The sequence below is a fragment of the Pelodiscus sinensis genome, chromosome 6, assembly GCF_052426305.1.
Source record: "Pelodiscus sinensis isolate ZL-2025 chromosome 6, ASM5242630v1, whole genome shotgun sequence".
Classification (NCBI taxonomy): Eukaryota; Metazoa; Chordata; order Testudines; family Trionychidae; genus Pelodiscus; species Pelodiscus sinensis.
This window is the reverse complement of record NC_143057.1, coordinates 119112257-119131332: the sequence shown is the minus strand read 5'-3', so window position 1 is coordinate 119131332 and position 19076 is coordinate 119112257. Positions and strand designations below refer to the sequence as shown.

Genomic DNA, 19076 nt, shown 5'->3' with positions numbered 1-19076 from the left:
TTGAAACCCAGCGAGTGAATGTTCACATTACATATTCTAACAACCTTAACTTTGACTCACTACATGTTTATGAGTTCTTTCGGTGTATGACTTGTGAATCAGAGTTGAGGTTGTCATTGTAATGTGAATTTTTATGCTGACATTTTTTGTTGTGAAATGAATGAATAAACTGTACGGCTGTGTCTAGACTGGCCAGTTTTTCCAGAAAATCAGCCGCTTTTCCGGAAAAACTTGCCAGCTGTCTACACTGGCGGCTTGAATTTCCGCAAAAGCACTGACTTCCTACTGTAAGAAATCAGTGCTTTTTGTGGAAATGCTATGCTGCTCCCGTTCGGGCAAAAGTCCCTTTTGCGCAAAACTTTTGCACAAAAGGGCCAGTGTAGACAGCTCAGATTTGTTTTCCGCAAAAAAGCCCCGATCGCGAAAATGGCAATCGGGGCTTTTTTGCGCAAAAGCGCGTCTAGATTGGCTACGGATGCCTTTTCGCAAAAAGTGCTTTTGTGGAAAAGCATCCATGCCAATCTAGACGCTCTTTTCCAAAAATGCTTTTAACGGAAAACTTTTCCATTAAAAGCATTTCCGGAAAATCATGCCAGTCTAGACGTAGCCTACAAGTATATGAGACTTGTGTCACTTTAAGTCATGATTTCCTAACTTTTAAGAGCTGGGGGGGTTAATGATGATGTTTTTGTTTTGTATATTGGTTATTATTTGCTGTAGAAATAGGATCTATGCTTAACTTTGGCCAACATTTCCCCATTATAAGACCCCATTTTCAGTTTCTTATAACTTTGCAAAACTTTAATCCTTGGAGCCAAAATTTTCTAAAACAGCTATAAGTTTCAGGGTGGAATGTTTTTGAATATTTCAGCATAAACTTTTCAATAATTTCTGCAAATAAGATCGGGGGGGAAATACCATGTTAAAAATATTCTTACAAATGTTTTGTTAAGACGCTCTACTGCTTCCATGCTTTGGAGCAGGGAATTGCAATTTGGTAGAACATTCCCCTTTATATTAGTGAACTGTGTTATGTTATTCCCATGAACATACACACAAATTTGGCAAAGTCTATAACCCTTTGAAAAATCTGTTTGCACATGCTCAACAGAAACTTCTTAGCATTTAGCTGCTAAATTCTCAAAAGATTCTATCTGTATTTAGAATGTGTCTGCCCAGGGCTTCAAAGCTCAAGCCAGTCTTGCCTTGCAATTGAAACTCCCAGTTCCTGCTTACTGAATTAAAAGGTGTTATTATAATGAGTATGCACAAGAGGGCTCAAATTAATTTTTGAGTTACTACACAAATTTACCATTTTTTCATGTAGCTGTTGATGTATAACAATAGACTAACAGAAGGCTGCGTATGAAAGAGAGCATGAATGTTATTTTAAAAATGATATATATATATAAATTCCAGACTGAGTTGTCATTTACACCAGTATTAATCTGCAGCACCTCATTAACTCTGCAGAACACAACAGAATTGCAATCGTATGAAATGATAGCACAATTTGAGTCATTAAAAGAAAAATGTGTCAATCAAGTCCCTTTTCTTGGTGTTTCTAAGCCAACTGGAGATTGGAGAATTCTTCTAGCTATGCTTTTCATGGGCCATGCAAAATAGGTTTTCTTATTTTAAGACTAACAAATGTATTTGGGCACAAGCTTCCACAGGCATTGTCAGATGGAAGTGGGTTCCAGCCCACAAAAGTTTATGCCCAAATAAATGTGTTAATCATTAAGGTGCCAGAGGACTCCTTGTTGTTTTCGCTAAAACAGATTAACATGGCTAACCCTCTGAAAGACTTTCTATGTTAATGTATTTACTGAAGTTAACTTCCTTCCTTCCCTATATTTTTGATTTATTGTACAGTTATTAAACAAAAACCAAGGGTAAAATTCTGGCCTGATTGAAGTCAGTGGCTAAATTTCCATTGATTTCAATGGGAGTAAGATTTTCCCCTAGATCCTCTAGTGATATAATTCCGTATAGTTCCATTGACTTCTGTAGCTCTACAGGCTACGTCTACACTGCGCTTTCTTGCACAAGATCATATGCAAATGAGCCACCATTTTTGCACAAGGGCCTTTTGCGCAAGAAGGAGCCGTCTACACGGCTCCTTCTTGCGCAAAACCCCCTTCTTGTGCAAGAGCCGTTCTGCCGCTTATTTTCAAGCAGAACGGCTTTTGCGCAAGAGGGGTTTTTTGCGCAAGAAGGAGCAGTGTAGACTTCTCCTTCTTGTGCAAAAGCCCCTTGCACAAAAATGGTGACTCATTTGCATATGTTCTTGCACAAGAAAGTGCAATGCAGACGTAGCCATAGAGTTTTACATCAAGTGAGCATTGGGCACCAATATCTAGATATTCCTGATTTCATCTTTACTTGACTGAATTATGAATTAGAAAAACCTTGTGTGATGATCATTCAAGTCCAGATAGAAGAGTTAGCCAATTTGAAAGCTGCAGCATGTTGTTTTTTAAAAAAAATCCACAGTACCTTCAATCTCATTAATATTACAACAACCTTGCTATCATTTACCAATCCGCTGTTATCCGGGGATAGTGCTTACACCTTTGCTTGAAGTTGCAGTAATTGCTAAACCACTTTTAAAATTAAATACTTTTAGAAAAATATACATGAATATTTATTCCACTTGTCATAAACAGGATGGGTAAGTGTGAGATTGCATTTCAATGAATACATATAACACAGCTAGCTGAACACTGGGGTATGATATGTGCAGGGGTAGCAGCATTGCTACCCAAATTATGTGATGTGCTTAATCTGCCCTATCTCATCACTCTCAGCCCAAGAGCGGCAGAGCCACAGTGCAGCAAATCATGGGAAAAGGTGGCTAAGAAAGAGGAAAATCAGCAGAGCCTCTTCGGAATTCTATCTATGGTGCAGAGGATGCCACTGGGAACAGGGAACATCTGCAGAACTGCCACGGGATGCAAAGCCAGGCTACACAGGCAAGAGAACTGTCATGATTCTGTGAGGCACAGCAGGGGAGTGCTGACTCTGAATCAGACCCAGGGTGCAAACCCATGGAAACCCATCTAAAGACAAACGTCAGTGTCCTTGTGCTAGAGCAGGGGTGGGCAAACAAACAGCGGTGGTACAACAGGATTAGCTCCTGGTAGGTCGGCACTGCTGTATTTACCTGCACCTCCACAGGTACTGGTGATCACAGCTTCTGTTGACCAGGGACCACTGTTCTCAGCCATTGGTAGTGGCAGGAAGTGGTGCAGACTGGGATACCACTTCCCGTACCTCCCATTGGTCAAGAATGACAGTCTGCAGCCAATAGGAGCTGCAATCGTCTGTACAGGTAAATATAGTGATGGGGGCCTGTCAGGGACTAGCCCTGGTGAACCAGATCCATCCCATGGGCCTGTATTTGCCCACCCCTCTTCTACAGTTTGGTTGAACTGCACTGGGTACAGGACTGCACTTTGGAGGCAAAGTGGTCTTCTCCTGTGTAGCTTTTTGGTTGTGGGCATGGCTTGGGGCTGTGAAAACTAAACACCCTCCGTGTTGCTCCAGCCTTCTCCCAGCTGTCCAGTGTTCTGCTCATTACCCTAGCCATGACATACTATGCTGGGGCTCTGAGACCAGTAGCACAAAGCCATTACACTCATTCCAGGACACCTGCACATTTTCTTTATACCAGATCCACCAAATTTACAATGGCTTTCTGCTGGAAAAGTGCAAAAGACCTGTAGGAGAAAAAAAATGTGACCTAGTATATTGAAGTCCTTAGACACTATTTAACCTTATTTAATGGGCTCAAAAAAGTCCTCTTTCATGATACTGGAAAGAGTCTGGAAGCTTCAGTTCCCAGAATTCAGGTTTATGACAAGTCAGTATGACAATTCATGTATGTTTTTACAGTTACCTTATTGTTGGACAAAAGGTTAAAAAAACACATGATATTTCATCAGCTTGTCATGCCTCGTCATAATTTTACTCTGAAGTTATGTGTGCATGACTAAAAGGTCTGAAATGTCATGTATTTCACTACCAGCACACAATCACAAAGAAAAAACCCACCTCTGTGCTAACCAGAAGCTGAAATGGTAGTTCCTTCATTAGGAAATGCATGGTATTTTATCGTACCATCTATGCCATAAAATAAACACATATAAAATGTCATGCATTTGCAATAATTTCACCAGTGAACTCTATATAAACTTCTAGTTGGAAGATGCATGAAATTCCATCCTTTTGCCATATTCATAAAGTTAAATAAAACATTTATGAGCAGTCTGACTACTCCATTTGCTCACTTCATACTGAGGAGAAACGTTTAGTTAACTAAGCAATAGGATACCCACCTATATCTGGAATTATTTCCTCTTATTTTTGCCTGATAAATCACCACGAAGCTTTAAGCATTCACTCACAGGTGCTGAAATTTTAGCTGACATGTAGGAAAGCATGAGTAGAAAAAATAGAGTAGAAATGGTCAGCTCCCAGGGAAGCAAATTTTAAGAACCTTAGAATGCAAATGGTTTGTTTGGTGTGACTTGTTCTCATTTCCAGCCATCTTAGCCCTCTGCTTTCCCCTGTAACCAGGGTGAAGTTGATAATGCTAGCTGCCCTCACAATGTGCTTGAACAGTCATTATGCCAATGCTAAAGTAAAATCACTACCTTCTCTTCTCTCTTTCAAGACAACACATGGTGTGGGAAGGAAAAATCATTAACTAAAGTGTCAGTGAAATTGACCTACACACATTTGTAACTCATTTAAGATCACCGATTAAAACATGGCCAGGATGTTTTTACTGGGATAGCCTCACTTCCCCTTTCAAGAGCATGCAATATTTTTAGTGTGTTTTGGAGTCTTTCCAAGGCCACCAGCAGAACAACATTTAAGTGCAACTTAAGGGTATATCTCTATAGCAAAAAAAGGACCCATTGCTGGCTGGCCCATGTCAGCTAATTCCAGACAGCAGCGGTTGGGCTAGGGCTGTAAAACTAGTATAAACATTCAGGGTCAGACTGGAGTCTTGGCTCTGGGGCCCCTCCCCACTTGGGATTCCTGAGCTCAGGTTCTAGCCTAAGTCTGAAGATTTTACACCGTCATTGTACAGCCCCAGACAGAAAGCCCAAGCGAGCCGAGTCTTTAGCTGCTCTGTAGACATACCCAAAAGCACTTCCTCACATAAAAGCTGACCAGGATAAAACTCACTGAAAAACAGGTGTTTTTAATGGCCTTACCAATGACCCTAAGGCAGATAGGAATGCTGCAATGTGAAAGTAGCAGAGTTCACTGAGTAGGGGAGCAGATGGGGAGTCAGAAGAACCAGGTTCTGCTCCTTCTGCCATGCACCTGCCCTGTGAACTTGAGCAAGTCACCCTGTAGCTGCGTGCCTCAGTTTCCCCACTTGTAAAATGGAGCAAATGATACCTACCTTGTAAAGTACTTTGAGATCTACGGATAAGAGATAGGTTGTATTAGGAGTTTAACATAAATATATATATGCAGCAAGTTCTCACAGCCGTTGCTAATGATGGCTGGAATAGTAAAAATAAAACTAAAAACCTCTGTGAGTAGTGATTTCAGGATATCAAATATGGCAAACAGGTCTGAAATTACATGTATTTTCGTTACCATTCCCATATCATTTTTCTTTACAGATTCTCATGTTTGAGTTGCTTCACTGGGAAGAGAAGCTCTTTTGAGGATAAAATTTAAAATAGTTGCAGGTACCTCTTGTCAGTGCTGTAGAAATGGAGAAAATGTGAAGTTACCATATGACGTTAACAGAGAGTTAGTATTTTCTGAAACACATTTGCAACACTAAACTAGAAAACAATGATAGATAAGACCTATGATCCCCACTAGATTCTACAGGTAAAAGAAATTAATATTTTTCTATGAAAACATTGCTCTGCCAAAGGGGAAGTTAAACACTGTCGCGCAATAATATTTTAATATTTCAGACAATTTTGTTATCAGCACGTTAGTCTGAGCAGATGCAGCTAACACATAGCTCTATCAAGCTGTTGGACTCAGAGGAATCTCTTCTGGACCAATGTTGATTCTGAATCAAGTGAAGTCCTCAGAAAATCAAACAGATTTGTTCTCCTCAGAGTCAGTAATTTTCAAAAAGGGCAAACAGAGCACAGTTTCCTTGGGGTTTTAAAATCCAAATGATATTTGTTGTTTAAAAAAATATGATCATGTGAACAGCGAACTAGACTGCAAGGCAGGAATTCTGGGTTCTGTCCCAACTCAGCCACTAACTTACTGTGTATGCCTTTGGGCAAGTCACTTCAACTCCCTGTACCTCAGTTTCCCCAGCCATGTGTGTTATCTATTCAGAGTGCAAGTTTTCTGAGTCAAGGACTGTCTCACTGCACTTGCATAACCCACTGATGAGTGTATGTTACAGGTCCCTATCTGTGCCGATCCACCAATGATAGGAGTCTGTTACAGGGCTAGTTATAGGGCTTAGATTCCTTAGCTCAAGCTATATCAATCAACTCATGGTTTAACCTTGGATACCCTAGTTTCAGCCCCTGGTGCTAGTCAAGATAGCAGCCATTACACTTTGTACAAAGCTTCACAAAAGGGATCCGCATTCTCAGTTTGAGAGACTGAGTAATACAAGAAAAATATGTAAAATAGTTTTTTCAAAACAATAGACTAAGGATGGGAGCAATTTTGCATGTGCAACCCTGTGCACAGAACGCCCAAGTTAGTGACACAAATTTCAATCCCCACCCTCAGATTCCTATGTAACAAAACCCAGATTGGTCAAAGAGCTTTCTCAGGAGCCTGTGGGGTACCAGATATTGCACTAGATTTCTCTCTCCTCTGAGAAAGAGCCTGTGGGAGATAAATGAATATTACCAACAGGACCAGGGAAAGCCAGGCATATTTCAAACAAAACTCTAGTCTCACAAGCTTGTTGTGCCATAAGGAAAGCTCCGTAATGTTTTTAATTGTAAATTAATAACGTCTGGAGCATGAAGACCCCCGCAGCGACTTTCCTGTCTGTTCTTAGCATGTTCCAACCTTCCATAGCCTAAGGACAGATCCCATAAAGCAGAAATAGGCTGATTTTTTTTAAAAATAGTAGTATTCTGAAATGTTTTCTTTATGCACAGAGCTAGCCGGTTAGCAGGTGTCCCCTGACACATCCATATCAAAATCAATGGACTCAGACCAGAAGAAGATCTGGCCTCCCATTTCCCTCCTGCACCAGCTCTTCTTTTGGACTTGTTCCAGGCAGTTGCCTTGATCTCTAGGCCAGAGTGTTAACCCTTTACATTCCATGCCCCAGACAAAGGGTCTGGATTATAACTGTCAATGGCAAAGGTCAACATTTTCTATCCCGGGTGGCTTGAGATAGGCTCTTGCATCCATCATTAGGCATCCTTTTCAAAGGTGCTGCAGCTCCTCATGATTGCACGGGAAGTTGTTGGTGGTCAGAACAATTATGAAAAACAGGCTGCCTACATAGGTGACTATAGATAGAATCAGACGCCTACCCTGAGTCACCCAGGTAGGAAAATATTGACCTCTTTAATTTCAATACTGTGATAAAGGAGGCAGGATGCACCAAGAACCCTGCTAGTGTTACCATGACAGATGTATGGAATGGCGTGTCAAAGAGATGTAGGCACTCAAGACAGATCTGCAAGGCAAGGAGTGCTCACCATTCCAGTCTAACATCTTGAAAAGGAGAGTGTTCTGCAAATTGCAGGGTTGGACCTTACAAAGTATTGTCTGCAGCGCTTTACCCATGAGGGGTTGCAGCGCACTGGAGTGAGTCATACCCAAAAGCATGTACAGGCAGTCCCCGGGTTACATACAAGATAGGGACTGTAGGTTTGTTCTTAAGTTGAATTTGTATGTAAGTCGGAACTGGTACATATTGTAGGGGAAACTCTAGCCAAACATTTCTCCAGAGCTCAGTTTTATTCTCCCACACCTCACTTCCCTCAGTCCTTTATTCTCAAGCTGAGGTGTCTGCTGAGAAAAGCCGCTCCACGTCTCCCTGGTCTGCTGGGGTGGAGGGGTGCTAGCTTCGCGTCTCTCTGGTCTGCTGGGGGGAAGCAGCTAGTGCGGGGTTGCCTCACCCTGTTTGTAAGTAGGGATCCGATGTAAGTCGGATCCATGTAACCCGGGGACTGCCTGTATATGCATTTTGTTCACAAAATCTGCAAATATTTAGGCGATGTTCCAGCTGCATCTACCAGCAAAATACTGTTGTTTTAACAAAAGCAGTAAAAATATAAAATGCCGAGCGGCCCTTAGAGATACACAGTTCTCTCTAATACTCACTTGCTAGTGAGATGAGTCTTTGGAGTGATCCCAAATTCTCCAAAGAGAGTAACAAAGATATTGGCATCAGTTCCTGCTCCTCTTACATCTCCAGTCACAGTCACCACCTCATAAACTATGGAAGAAGAAAAAAAATCAAGGCAACAGATTGTGTTTCAGAGGACCCACTGTACTTACAAACAAACTGAAATACAGATTACTCAGAGACGACCTCACCTAACTACTGAAATGCATCCATCTCTGGCATGGAACACAATCATTGCTTAATGCTACTGGCTAGTACTTTTCCAATTTAAATTGTTGTAGACAGTTATATAGGCAGACAAAATTTACTGAGATTGGAACTGGGCAGGACAGAGCTATCTCAAACAAAATTAACCTCTGTGTGAATATGCATGCATGTGTACATATATTTATATACACAAGGTGATGTAGTTACAGCTGAAATGGGAAGTCCTATGTTAACACTGAGAATGTAAATAGTGTCTGGCTATGTAATAATTATTATATATTCTATTATTGCACAGTTCTGTGGCTGCATTACACACCTAAAAAAGAAACTACCCATTCACCAGTACTGTTCACACTGGGCAGCAATAATAGTCATCTGCTATCATCTATTTTAACACACCAGCAGGGGAAAAACTCATTCATAGTTGTAGTCACAAGTCTATGAGATAGTTGGCTGGGAGGAGGGTGGGGCGAGGAGGAATGAGATAGTTTAAACCAAGTCCTGATGGACTGCAACTCTGCAATACCAACAACACTGCAATGGTCTAGCTCAAATATTCCCACTGCAGGAGACGGGCTGATCACATGGTTCTGGCTTCCCCTCTTTATTTCAAGCTGCTCCGTTGCATTAAAGGCTAGCTAGAAATACCCAAATACTTTCCTAGTATCATCCATCACTGAAAGCGATTGTTGAAGCTGCCACGGTGATCTCGCATGACCCTAAGCAGGGCAGGGTGTGGGCTACATGACAATCTATTAAAACCTGGCTAGTGCGCTACAAAAGTCTGAGAATTCCCAGGTGAGGTGCCTTATACAAGTGCTCAGAGAAAAGCAGGGTTGTACATTAACCGCACAGCATGAAAAGAAAACCCATAGCATGCACTCCATTCTTTTGGCTCTACAGAGCAAGGTTTCACTTTCAGCTTCCTCCAGCTTGCACAGCCATGTTGGTCATGGGTACAAACTGAGAATGACTGGGCATGCTGCTAAAGGACAGAGCATTTAGTCACATTTCCAACCAATGGAAATGAATGTACAAATTACCTTCTCCTTCCCCGGGCCATTCACCACTATTTTATGGTTTTCAGTTTTGTATTAGCTCTAGTAGAGAAAAATCAACATTCCCCCAGAAAATAACTCAGAATTAGGCAGAGGCCCTTCCCAACAATGATCTCAGACCTTATAATACTTAGCACGTACAGTCAGTAGCATGTAAGATCTTCCAAAGACCTTACAGGCAAGAGTTATTTACGAAGGTTAGATGATATCCCCGTTTCGCAAAGCGGGAAATGGAAGCCAGGAAATCATGAGGTTTGCCTCAGTCACACACAGAAGCAGAGAGCTCGCTGGGAGCAGACCCCAGAGCTCTGGTGCCCACTCTAAGCACCAACCATTACGTCCTGTTCTACAGCGAGAAAAGCCATGAGCAGCACCTTGGAGAGATGTTTAACAGCACTAGAGGCAGCACAACACATGCTGGGCACAGGCAGGGAGGCCAACAATAAAAGAACTCTCCCAAGTGAGGTCTGGTCTACTCTACGCAGATAGGACAACTTAAGTCAGCCTAATTATGTCAGTGTCTACACGGCAATGTAAGTGCTCTACCGCACCAACATATAACCCTGCCTCCATGAGAGGTGTAGGGCTTATATCAGTGTCATTAGAGTGATACAGTGTCTGTATAGACCCTGCCTTGCTCACATGAGCGTGACGGGTTTGGTCGCAGGGACCTCCTTGGGATTGTCGCTTGATGTGCTGTAATCCCACTGAGCCTACCTTTCTGCCCTCGTAGGCACCCCTCAGCTCTGTCTTGCTGAGCTAGGCTCTCCCACCTCCTACAGCAGTGACTCAGAGGTAGCCCTCTGCAGTATAATACAGACACTGAGATCATCTCAGCCCTGGGAGGCTCAGTAAAGGAACTTACCTCAGCACCCAAATGCCTGGCCTCAAGGGGAACTGAACCCCAGATTAGGAATGTAAATGAGTAGTCGAGTCAACTACTCGACTACTCGCTTCCCCCCCCACACACAACCTTGCTGCCTCTCTATCCCCTTCCCCCCCCCCCAACTCCCAGCAACCATACTAGGAGGTAAAAGAAGAGGCCTGATCCCAGGCCACATACTGTACACTTCCTCTCCTGGAGTACGTCTAGACTACATGGCTCCATCGACGGAGCCATGTAGATTTGTTTATTTGGCAAAGGGAAATGAAGCCGCGATTTAAATAATCGCAGCTTCATTTCAATTCAAATGGCTGCCCCGCTCTGCCGATCAGCTGTTTGTCGGCAGATCAGGGCAGTCTGGATGCTCCCCTGCTGACATGAAAGCCCTTTGTCGCCCTCCCCGGTAAACCTCATCCCACGAGGCATAAGGGGGAGGTCAACAAAGGGCTTTCAGGTCGGCGTGAGAACGTCCAGTCTGCCCCGATCTGCCGACAAACAACTGATCATCAGCTGGTCGGCAGAGCGTGGCAGCCATTTAAATTTAAATGAAGCCGTGATTATTTAAATCACGGTTTCATTTCCCTCTGCCGATCAGCCTCATCTACATGGCTCCATCGACGGAGCCATGTAGTTTAGACACACCCCTGCAGACAATTGAGTAGACGCTACTGAGGGGTGCTCACAAGAAGGGCTAGCAGCTTCTTTTGTATCAGCCTGCTGCACCCTGATTGGCTGCAGCAGAGACTGCAACTCTGTTTTGCTGGGAGGACCTCTCTTCTGCTTGTGTTGCTGGGCAGGATGCGGAAAGGCCTCCAGCAGGGATTTCGGGGCCTTGTCCACCCCATCACACCACCTCTTAACAGCCATACCCCAGATAAATCCATCTTAATATGTATAAAGTTTTATATGAGGTGAGCTCATTTTGTGCACCCTCTTTCTCAGGGTAAAGAAAGCTATGCATTCCTACTGGCTCTCCCCCAGATAACTATTATTTACACTGGGTTTATAAAGAAACAAAAGTGATTTTATTATAACTTTTGCTTTCCATGAGGAATAATGCTCATCTCAAAATAGTTATTTCACAAGAGCAGTAGTGTGGATGCTCCACTGCTGCTATTTCAAAATAACTACTCCCCAGAGTCATTCAAAAGTAATTACCCCCCAGTGCTTCCCGGAGCTCTAAGCTGAGGTAGCGCATCCTCATTAAGGGAGCCTGCCTCAGACTAATGTCACGGCTTCTCCGTAGTGTGGACACGCCATTCCGAAATAGTTATTTTGGGAGTTATTATTTCAAAATAATTTCCTAGTGCAGATATGCCCTGAGTTGTTCCCTGCATTCATCTTGGACAGGGTAGCCAGAGAGACTAATGATCTAAATTACCTCACACCTCACTATATGTAGGATTTGGATAAGGTGGGAGACCATTGTTTCAGTTTGACTTCCTCCCAGCTACTCATGGAAAAGTACATGATTTAAGATGAATTCCAGGATCAGGTGGCATGGTCACATGTCTCTCCAAAACCCGTCTCCATATTTCGCATGCTCACCCACATATCCACAGGAAGGCTAAGCTTCATTGTCTCTCTGCTAGGGCCATACACGGGGCAGGAGGGGAGGATTGAAGGACTCAGGATAACTCCCCATCTGTCCCAGGCCCCACCATGCCCTGCCTGGTGCTGGCAGCAGCAGTCGGGCCCACCCTACGCTTACCGGTGGCGGCAGGAAGTGGACTGATCCAGCCCCAGCCTTCTCTGCCACATGGCTCCGCTTCCTGCTGCTGGTGAGTGCGGGGGGTGGGGTGGTCACACCCCTTCTCCAATCCCCCACCCCAAACAACATGGGCATGAATTAATTATACCAGCAGGAGAGCTCTCTCCAATTGGCAGAGAACAGCTACACAGGAGACCTTACAGTAGCACTGGTACAGCTGTGCCACTGTAAGGTCAGGAGTGTAGCCATAGCATCGGTATCTTTCCTTCCCTACTCCCTTTGGCCTGGCTTGCAGTCCAAGGGCTGACCCTGTCACTGTATGCGGATGATGTGCAAGTTGTGAAGAATTCTGTAAAAGACCCTGTTCTGTAAAACTCCCCTTCCCATGCAGAAACACAGCAACATCTGGTCTCTTGCTTTTATTAAAGTGATGGCATTCTGAGACGCCATGTGAGTGTACTTCCCCGGTTATTTGAGACACAGACCTACGAAAGGACAATGCACAGCTTTTACTCAGCTGCTGCAACAAATTACACACCTTAAGATACCAGCGTTACATCAAGAAGAAGCATGTGTTCTGTCAAAATGTCAGTGGCTGTTTAGTTTCTTACTGCATGACTAGTGAAGTATTCAGGAGTTGTTACAAATTATATGTTGCCAACAATATAAGTTATACTTGTCCACATCTCCCTCACTAAGGACCCTCCTCTTTTGTGTCCCTGAATGGGACTGCTGTGCATTTCATCTCCATTTATGGGCATAATTGACAGACGGCACAGTGGCAGAGGGTGGCTGCTGTGGAATAGATAATCTAAGTTGATTTTTCTCCACTTTCATGTTTTCCTAGTTATGAGACCATAAGATAGCAAAGAAAAATAAAATTAAAAAAAGCTTCTATGCTTCCTGCAATGCCAGTGCCAGGACACACAACTTTGTGAATACATATAGGTGTGTGTTATACACGCAGAAGACATTTGATTCACGTAGCAGAACACAGGCAGGGTTGATTTCTTGGCAGTGCATGTGTCCACGATTAGTAGGGAAAGAATTTTAGCATGGAGCGTACAAAAAGATGCAAATGAACTCTGCTTGGGGAACATATGATATTACTATAAAAACACTGCTAAGTACCAAACACCATGAATATTCCACAAAGGGACAAAATGGAAACAAGGGGAAATGGGAGCCAGGCAGAATCTGCAATGTCAGAAGGTCAATTCCATACTGTACTATGGGTAGAGAGAGACAATTGCCATGCCCATCTCTCACACTACAGCCAGTACACACAGCTGCCTGAGGAAAAGATGTGACAAGAATTGCCTGTCATGAAATCATCATCATGAGAACAGGGACATGAAGCTTCCCTTGAAATGAGAGTCCAACGCTATCCGACACCCTTTGACACAAGAGTGGTTCAGGCCTTAGGCTGACTTTATTACTTTTTATTTTTTAATATATTTGAACCATCATTGCAAAAATCACTAGTCTTGGTTGGCCACTGCTTGGTATCCTGTGTAGTCAAGTGTCAATGAGGAAGTGGATGGAAAGGGATGCAATTCTCATGGGATAGCCTTTTACAGCCACTTTGCACTCGCTCTCCACAGATGTATGTGGCTACAAGTGGCACAAGTCTGCTCTTCAGTCAATTGGCTACTCTGGCATTGGAGAATGTACCCAGTTCTCGTGACTCCAAAGCATAAACATCAAGTACTTTACGACCTGACACAATACTATTGAATTAGCTGAAAACCTTGAGGCAGGAGCCACACTAAGGGTTGAATTTAATATACAGCTTTCAATTTTGCCCTATCAGTGCTACAGCTCTGTAGAGGTAGATTAATGAGGTGCTAGAAAAAAAGACTCAGGTTAAACACTTGAATTTATTTTATCTTTCCCTCTACTTCCCTCCTACGTGAAGCTCATGCTCTTTGTCATCAAGGACATTTTCAAACTCTTTCCAAGTCATACCAACAATGCTCCAGTTTGGTACAGGATTTTATTAGTGAGCGAAATGAAGCACGCAGCCAGGCCCCCGGACAAGGTGCAGACTCCGTGCTCCTAGAAGAGGTGGAGTCTCAGGTGGAAGGGGCAGGGTCTGGACCTCCTCAGCCCTCAATACTGCCTGCAGGGTGTTGCACAGCACCCCTGCCTCCCCAGGCAGTCCTAAGAACTGCCAGGGTCTGGAGCTCTGGACACTGCTGCTGCAGTAGTGGCAGTGGCTAGGAGCCCCCTCCCCAGATCCTTTTGAATTGCGGGTGCAACAGTCCTCTCTCCCCACCCTTGTCAGTGGCCCTGACTGTGCCCTAAATAATTTGTCCAGGTCAATTCAGGGAATCAGCCCAAGAGCCATTATAAATCTCAGGAATGGCCGCTGGTGCCTAGTCTTGCGCGCCGATCTTGCTTGCGCTCTCTCAGTCGGACTCAGATAAAGGCAATGTCCATCTCCCCAAGAGGCGTGCCCAGCCGTCACTAGTGCAGACTATCCTGTTCCAATTATCACGTCAATTACTGAGTGCTTCAATAATCGCAAGTGAAGCCTGCTTCAAACTCCGTGGCATCTGGTGGATATTGAATCCCCAGCTGGGGCCGTGGTTAAGCTGACTAGTGTGATGTCTTAAGAAATGCTGATGAAAGTCTTATGTCAGATGCATCATCGCTTATTGACAGATATGGGTAATGCCCGTCTACAAGGCATGAAATATTAATGGGTATAACATAGGCTAAAGGGAATGAATGCCCCTGTTTCGTGATATATTACAGACACTTGACTGCTTCTTATGAGCAGGCGCAATCCCTGATTTGAAAAATAGTATACAATTAAGGGAAACGATCGACACAGACTTCTTTGCCAAAGTTTAGCATCCAAAACGTATTCCTTTTACAGGGGGATGTGGAAAGTGTTAACTCAATGTATACAGATACCCTGTGGTATTACTGGTACAACTTGCACCCAGTCACTACTCCTGCAGGAAGAGGGCAGTTAATATTAACCCAGCCATTTTCAGGTGTCAGACAGAAGGAAACACCTGTTTCCAAAGCCGTTGTTGAAACAACCATAATGTTTCAGAGAAGATGCCAGCTTGAGACTGCTGGAGACTGAAGTCCTCTAGCCAACAGCAGTAGCGCTTCCACAGCACCAGCCTGGAGGGAACATCTCCAGGCGGAGTGGATAGTTAGTTCATGGCTCCAGTCTCCGGTGACACTGCCAACACAGGCACCGATGAGCATCAAGAGAGAGGGTGATTTTAGGACTTGAACTGAACTAAAACAAACAATTTATTTCCCAGAAGTTAATGAAAGGTCATAGGACGGTTTTGTTCCCTGTTGACCACAGTTAGTTTAGCCTAGAGATGAGAGGCTGAAATAAGCAGTTAACCTACCTTGATGGGCATGGACAGCTAGCCAGGAAAAACTGCACAGCAGAACTAAGCTGATCTGCCAAAGCACAGCGTACAAGTGGCAGCTGTGGGTAAAGCCAATTTTATACTTCACGAATAGGGAAAATGAACAGTATCGCTACATGCATTCTCCTCATGGAAGCTTCTGCCTCTTCTAGTCTATCATGAACTTACCCCAGCTTCTCCTCCTCCAAATCCCTCCCCATAACATGTTTCTTCTGAGAGGCCTGCAAACCTTAGCCCTAAATCTAGGGGTTTATTTGCACAAATGCCTAGAGTATTTCTACATGGCAAAGAAAACCCCATAGTTGGTCCATGCCAGATGTCTCAGGCTTTCAAGGCTGGGTCTGTGTAGACTTCCAGGCTCAGGATAGAGACAGGATGCAAAGGTGTGAAGGTCCCAGATTTGGTGCTGCAGCCCAACTCCTGAAGTCTACACCATAGAACAGCCCCTCATTCCAAACCCAAGCTGATAGGCATGAGCCGGGCATGGGTTTTTCTTTGCTGTATAGACATAGTGCAAGAGTATGTCTACACTGCCTCACCCTTCAGATTACAGGAATGTGAACAGCAGTGTGCACCAAAGTGCTGTGCTGAGACGCCTCAGTGTGGACTCCACTAGAGGGTTCCTAGTTCATATTAATTTAGTCCCCTTCAACCTCTACATGAATGAAATAAAAGGCTCCTAGTTTACATGTCCATCTTGTCCACACGGGAGAGTTATAGTGCAGCTCTTTGATGCATGCTGCTCTCCACCACCTTGGGATTCAAACTGCAGAAAAGTGTAGACCAGCCCTTAATTCATGGCAAACTGGGATGTAAATCTACCCCTCTCCTCCAGCCTGCTGCACACTAAGTATGTGGGTAGTCAGTGTTACCATGCATCAAAAGTTCCATAGTACTTTTTGATCTCCTCTGCTTTGAAATTTAGAATAAATTAAAGCACACCAGGGAACTTCTAGTGTGCGGCAGAGCCCTGCACAGGATTATTTTTTTAATCCTGGTCCACAATGTGCTTTCTTAGTCCTGCCAGCTTCTTTATTGTTTCTTGCATTTTTATCCCACTTCCACCTGCTAAAGCCTCACACCCTGCAAATCCTGAAAAAAAAAGATAGCTTTCCCCATACTAACATGAAAAAAAAAGGGTTGGTTAATTAATATATAATTCAAACACAGTTTTTACCACTAAAATAATAGAACAAATCTTGCTTAAATCATGTACAAATATTTTAAAGTCTTGTTAAAATAGACACCAAATCTCTTTATAAAGCCTCACTTAAATGTAAGTATTAAGATATTAATTTTTTTAAAAGAAAAGCGTGATTTATACTCCTGAAATCCTATGTATGACAAACTGACGAGAGATTTAGTATTTTCCTGCAAATTACAACAGTCTGGAGTCTTTTGCCCACCCAATCCTGCTGCAAAAAAAATACATTTCACTCACTCCCACTCTTATGACAGCGAGTCCTGTGGGTTCCTGGAATCCCTGTCCTGCTGCAGGGCATTAGTGTGTGGCAACAGGATCCAAATGAATTGTTAGCATGTGGCAGGGGTAAGTTTCATACCCCACTTTGGAGTGAACTGAGGCCTGGTCTATACTAGAACCTTAGCCTTAAATAAGCCCTTCACCTATGGCTAGGGTTGCCAAGTGTCTGGCTTTGAACTGGACAGTCCAGTATTTGAGCTTTCTGTTTGGGAAATAAATTGAGAAAATATAAATGAGAAAATATAAATGTCCAGTATTTTCTAAATAAGAAGTAATGTAGACTGTGATATAATGTCAAGTGTGTCCGGTATTTTTGTTGAAACCATATGGCAACCCTACCTCACGCTGAATTTGTAAGCAGTGCGTCCACACTACAAGCCTATTATTCCGGAATAAGTGGCCGTGGAATTTGAACTATGTAGTCCTGCTTTTCACGAGGCATAACTGAATTTGCACGTCCAAAATAACATTACTGTGGATACTCCAGGGCTGCTAATTCAAACTAACTGGCCTCCAAGAGGCCTCCTGCAGCTCTCCAGAGTGCTTCTGGGGGCTCTGAGTCTGAGGTAGCACATCCCCATGAATGGAGCCTGCCTCAGACGCCATTCGATTCTTCCCTAAAGTGAGGACGTGGAACTTCAAATTCGTAAAATCTGATGCCCTGAAGTCGAATTTAGTAAATCTGAAATAATCTCCTAGTGTAGACATAGCCTGTGTTTGGGTATGGAAGCCCACCATCCTGCAAATCACAGTCCTTTCAGAATGGCTCACAGCTAAGAGTCACTCCCTCAGGCAGACTGCAAGAAACACAGCAGCAGACTCACTGATGTGGGGAGGAGAGGGCAAAGGGAACAGCTGCCTGGGGTCTGATGATTCAAAAGGGCCCAGGACTCCAGGCCCCATAAATCACCACCAGACCCTGCGCACCACGCTCCAGGTAGTGCTGAAGGCTGCCTAGGGTAGGCTAGCCCCAGCCCTGCCCCTTCTAGGGGTGCAGAGCTGGGCCCTCCCTTCCTTCTCCTGCCATGCCTCGGGGCCTGGCACGTCTGTGGGGCCCCCTGCATGGCACACTGCAAAAGAGCTTCTGTAGTACCACACAGGTTAACAAGAAGCTGAAACACAGTCCTCTTTTTAGCATGCAATTTTGGGAGCCGCCACTACAGAAAGGATGTGGACAAATTGGAAAGAGCCCTGTAAACCTTGTTTCATGAGAAATAAGGGCTCTTCCGAAAGAGGAGGTTTTTCTGAAAAAGCCTCTTCTGAAAAAACAATCGGAAAAAGGTGAACAAATTGCAGAGAGCAAATTGCGTGTCTTTTTCCGATAAAGTTGTGTAGTGTAGACGTAACCTTAGTGAACATTACAAATGTATTCCATACATGAATGGGGAAAAAAAATCTGCAGATGGATGTAAAAATTAGACAGAGCACTGCATAGGACTGAGATCTTCCCGGTAGTTCAGCAGACTATCAATATCAGAATCAGGCATCAGGTTTCTTTTTTATAGCCAAAGCTGGCTGGTAAGCTGACAGGCAACTTCGTCACGTGGGCTGCTTAGATTAAAAGCTTATGCTGACAGTCCTTGATCATTATTTAATGGGCCATTGAAAGAGGGATGCCCTTTGCAACCACTATTTAAACTACCGAGAAAGTTTATGGGTAGTTTACAACATGGAATCACAAGTTTCAAAGCCAGATGAGGATAATAAACAATTTGCACCTTCTCTATCAACTTCATATAACATGAGCTCTCTAATTCAGTGGTCCCCAAACTTTTGGGACTGCCAGGCGCCTGGCGGCGGAGTTACTCACATGCCGGGCACCTGGGGGCGGGGCCGTGCATGTGCCTGGGGGCGGGGCCACCCATATGGGCCTCACTCCTGGGGCTGGCGCCGGCACCACTCCTGTGCCACGCGCCCAAGGGTGGGGCTGCCCATATGCCGTGCGCCGGGGCTGGAACAGCCCATGTGCCGCATGCCCGGGGGCCTGCCCATGTGCTGCAT

At 44.1% G+C, this 19076-nt stretch overlaps 2 protein-coding genes across 7 annotated transcripts in view; both read right to left on the bottom strand.

Moving 5' to 3' along the window:
• The window catches only part of ST8SIA5 (ST8 alpha-N-acetyl-neuraminide alpha-2,8-sialyltransferase 5), a 230207-nt gene that overhangs the window by 20807 nt on the left and 190324 nt on the right, over positions 1 to 19076 (bottom strand). The gene's annotated exons all lie outside the window — the stretch shown is intronic.
• Positions 1 to 19076, bottom strand: part of LOXHD1 (lipoxygenase homology PLAT domains 1) — a 244313-nt gene that overhangs the window by 205699 nt on the left and 19538 nt on the right. The window contains exon 2 of the mRNA XM_089779460.1: positions 8305 to 8419. Coding sequence (XP_089635586.1) covers positions 8305 to 8419 — 115 coding nt within the window. The remainder of the gene's footprint in view (positions 1 to 8304; positions 8420 to 19076) is intronic.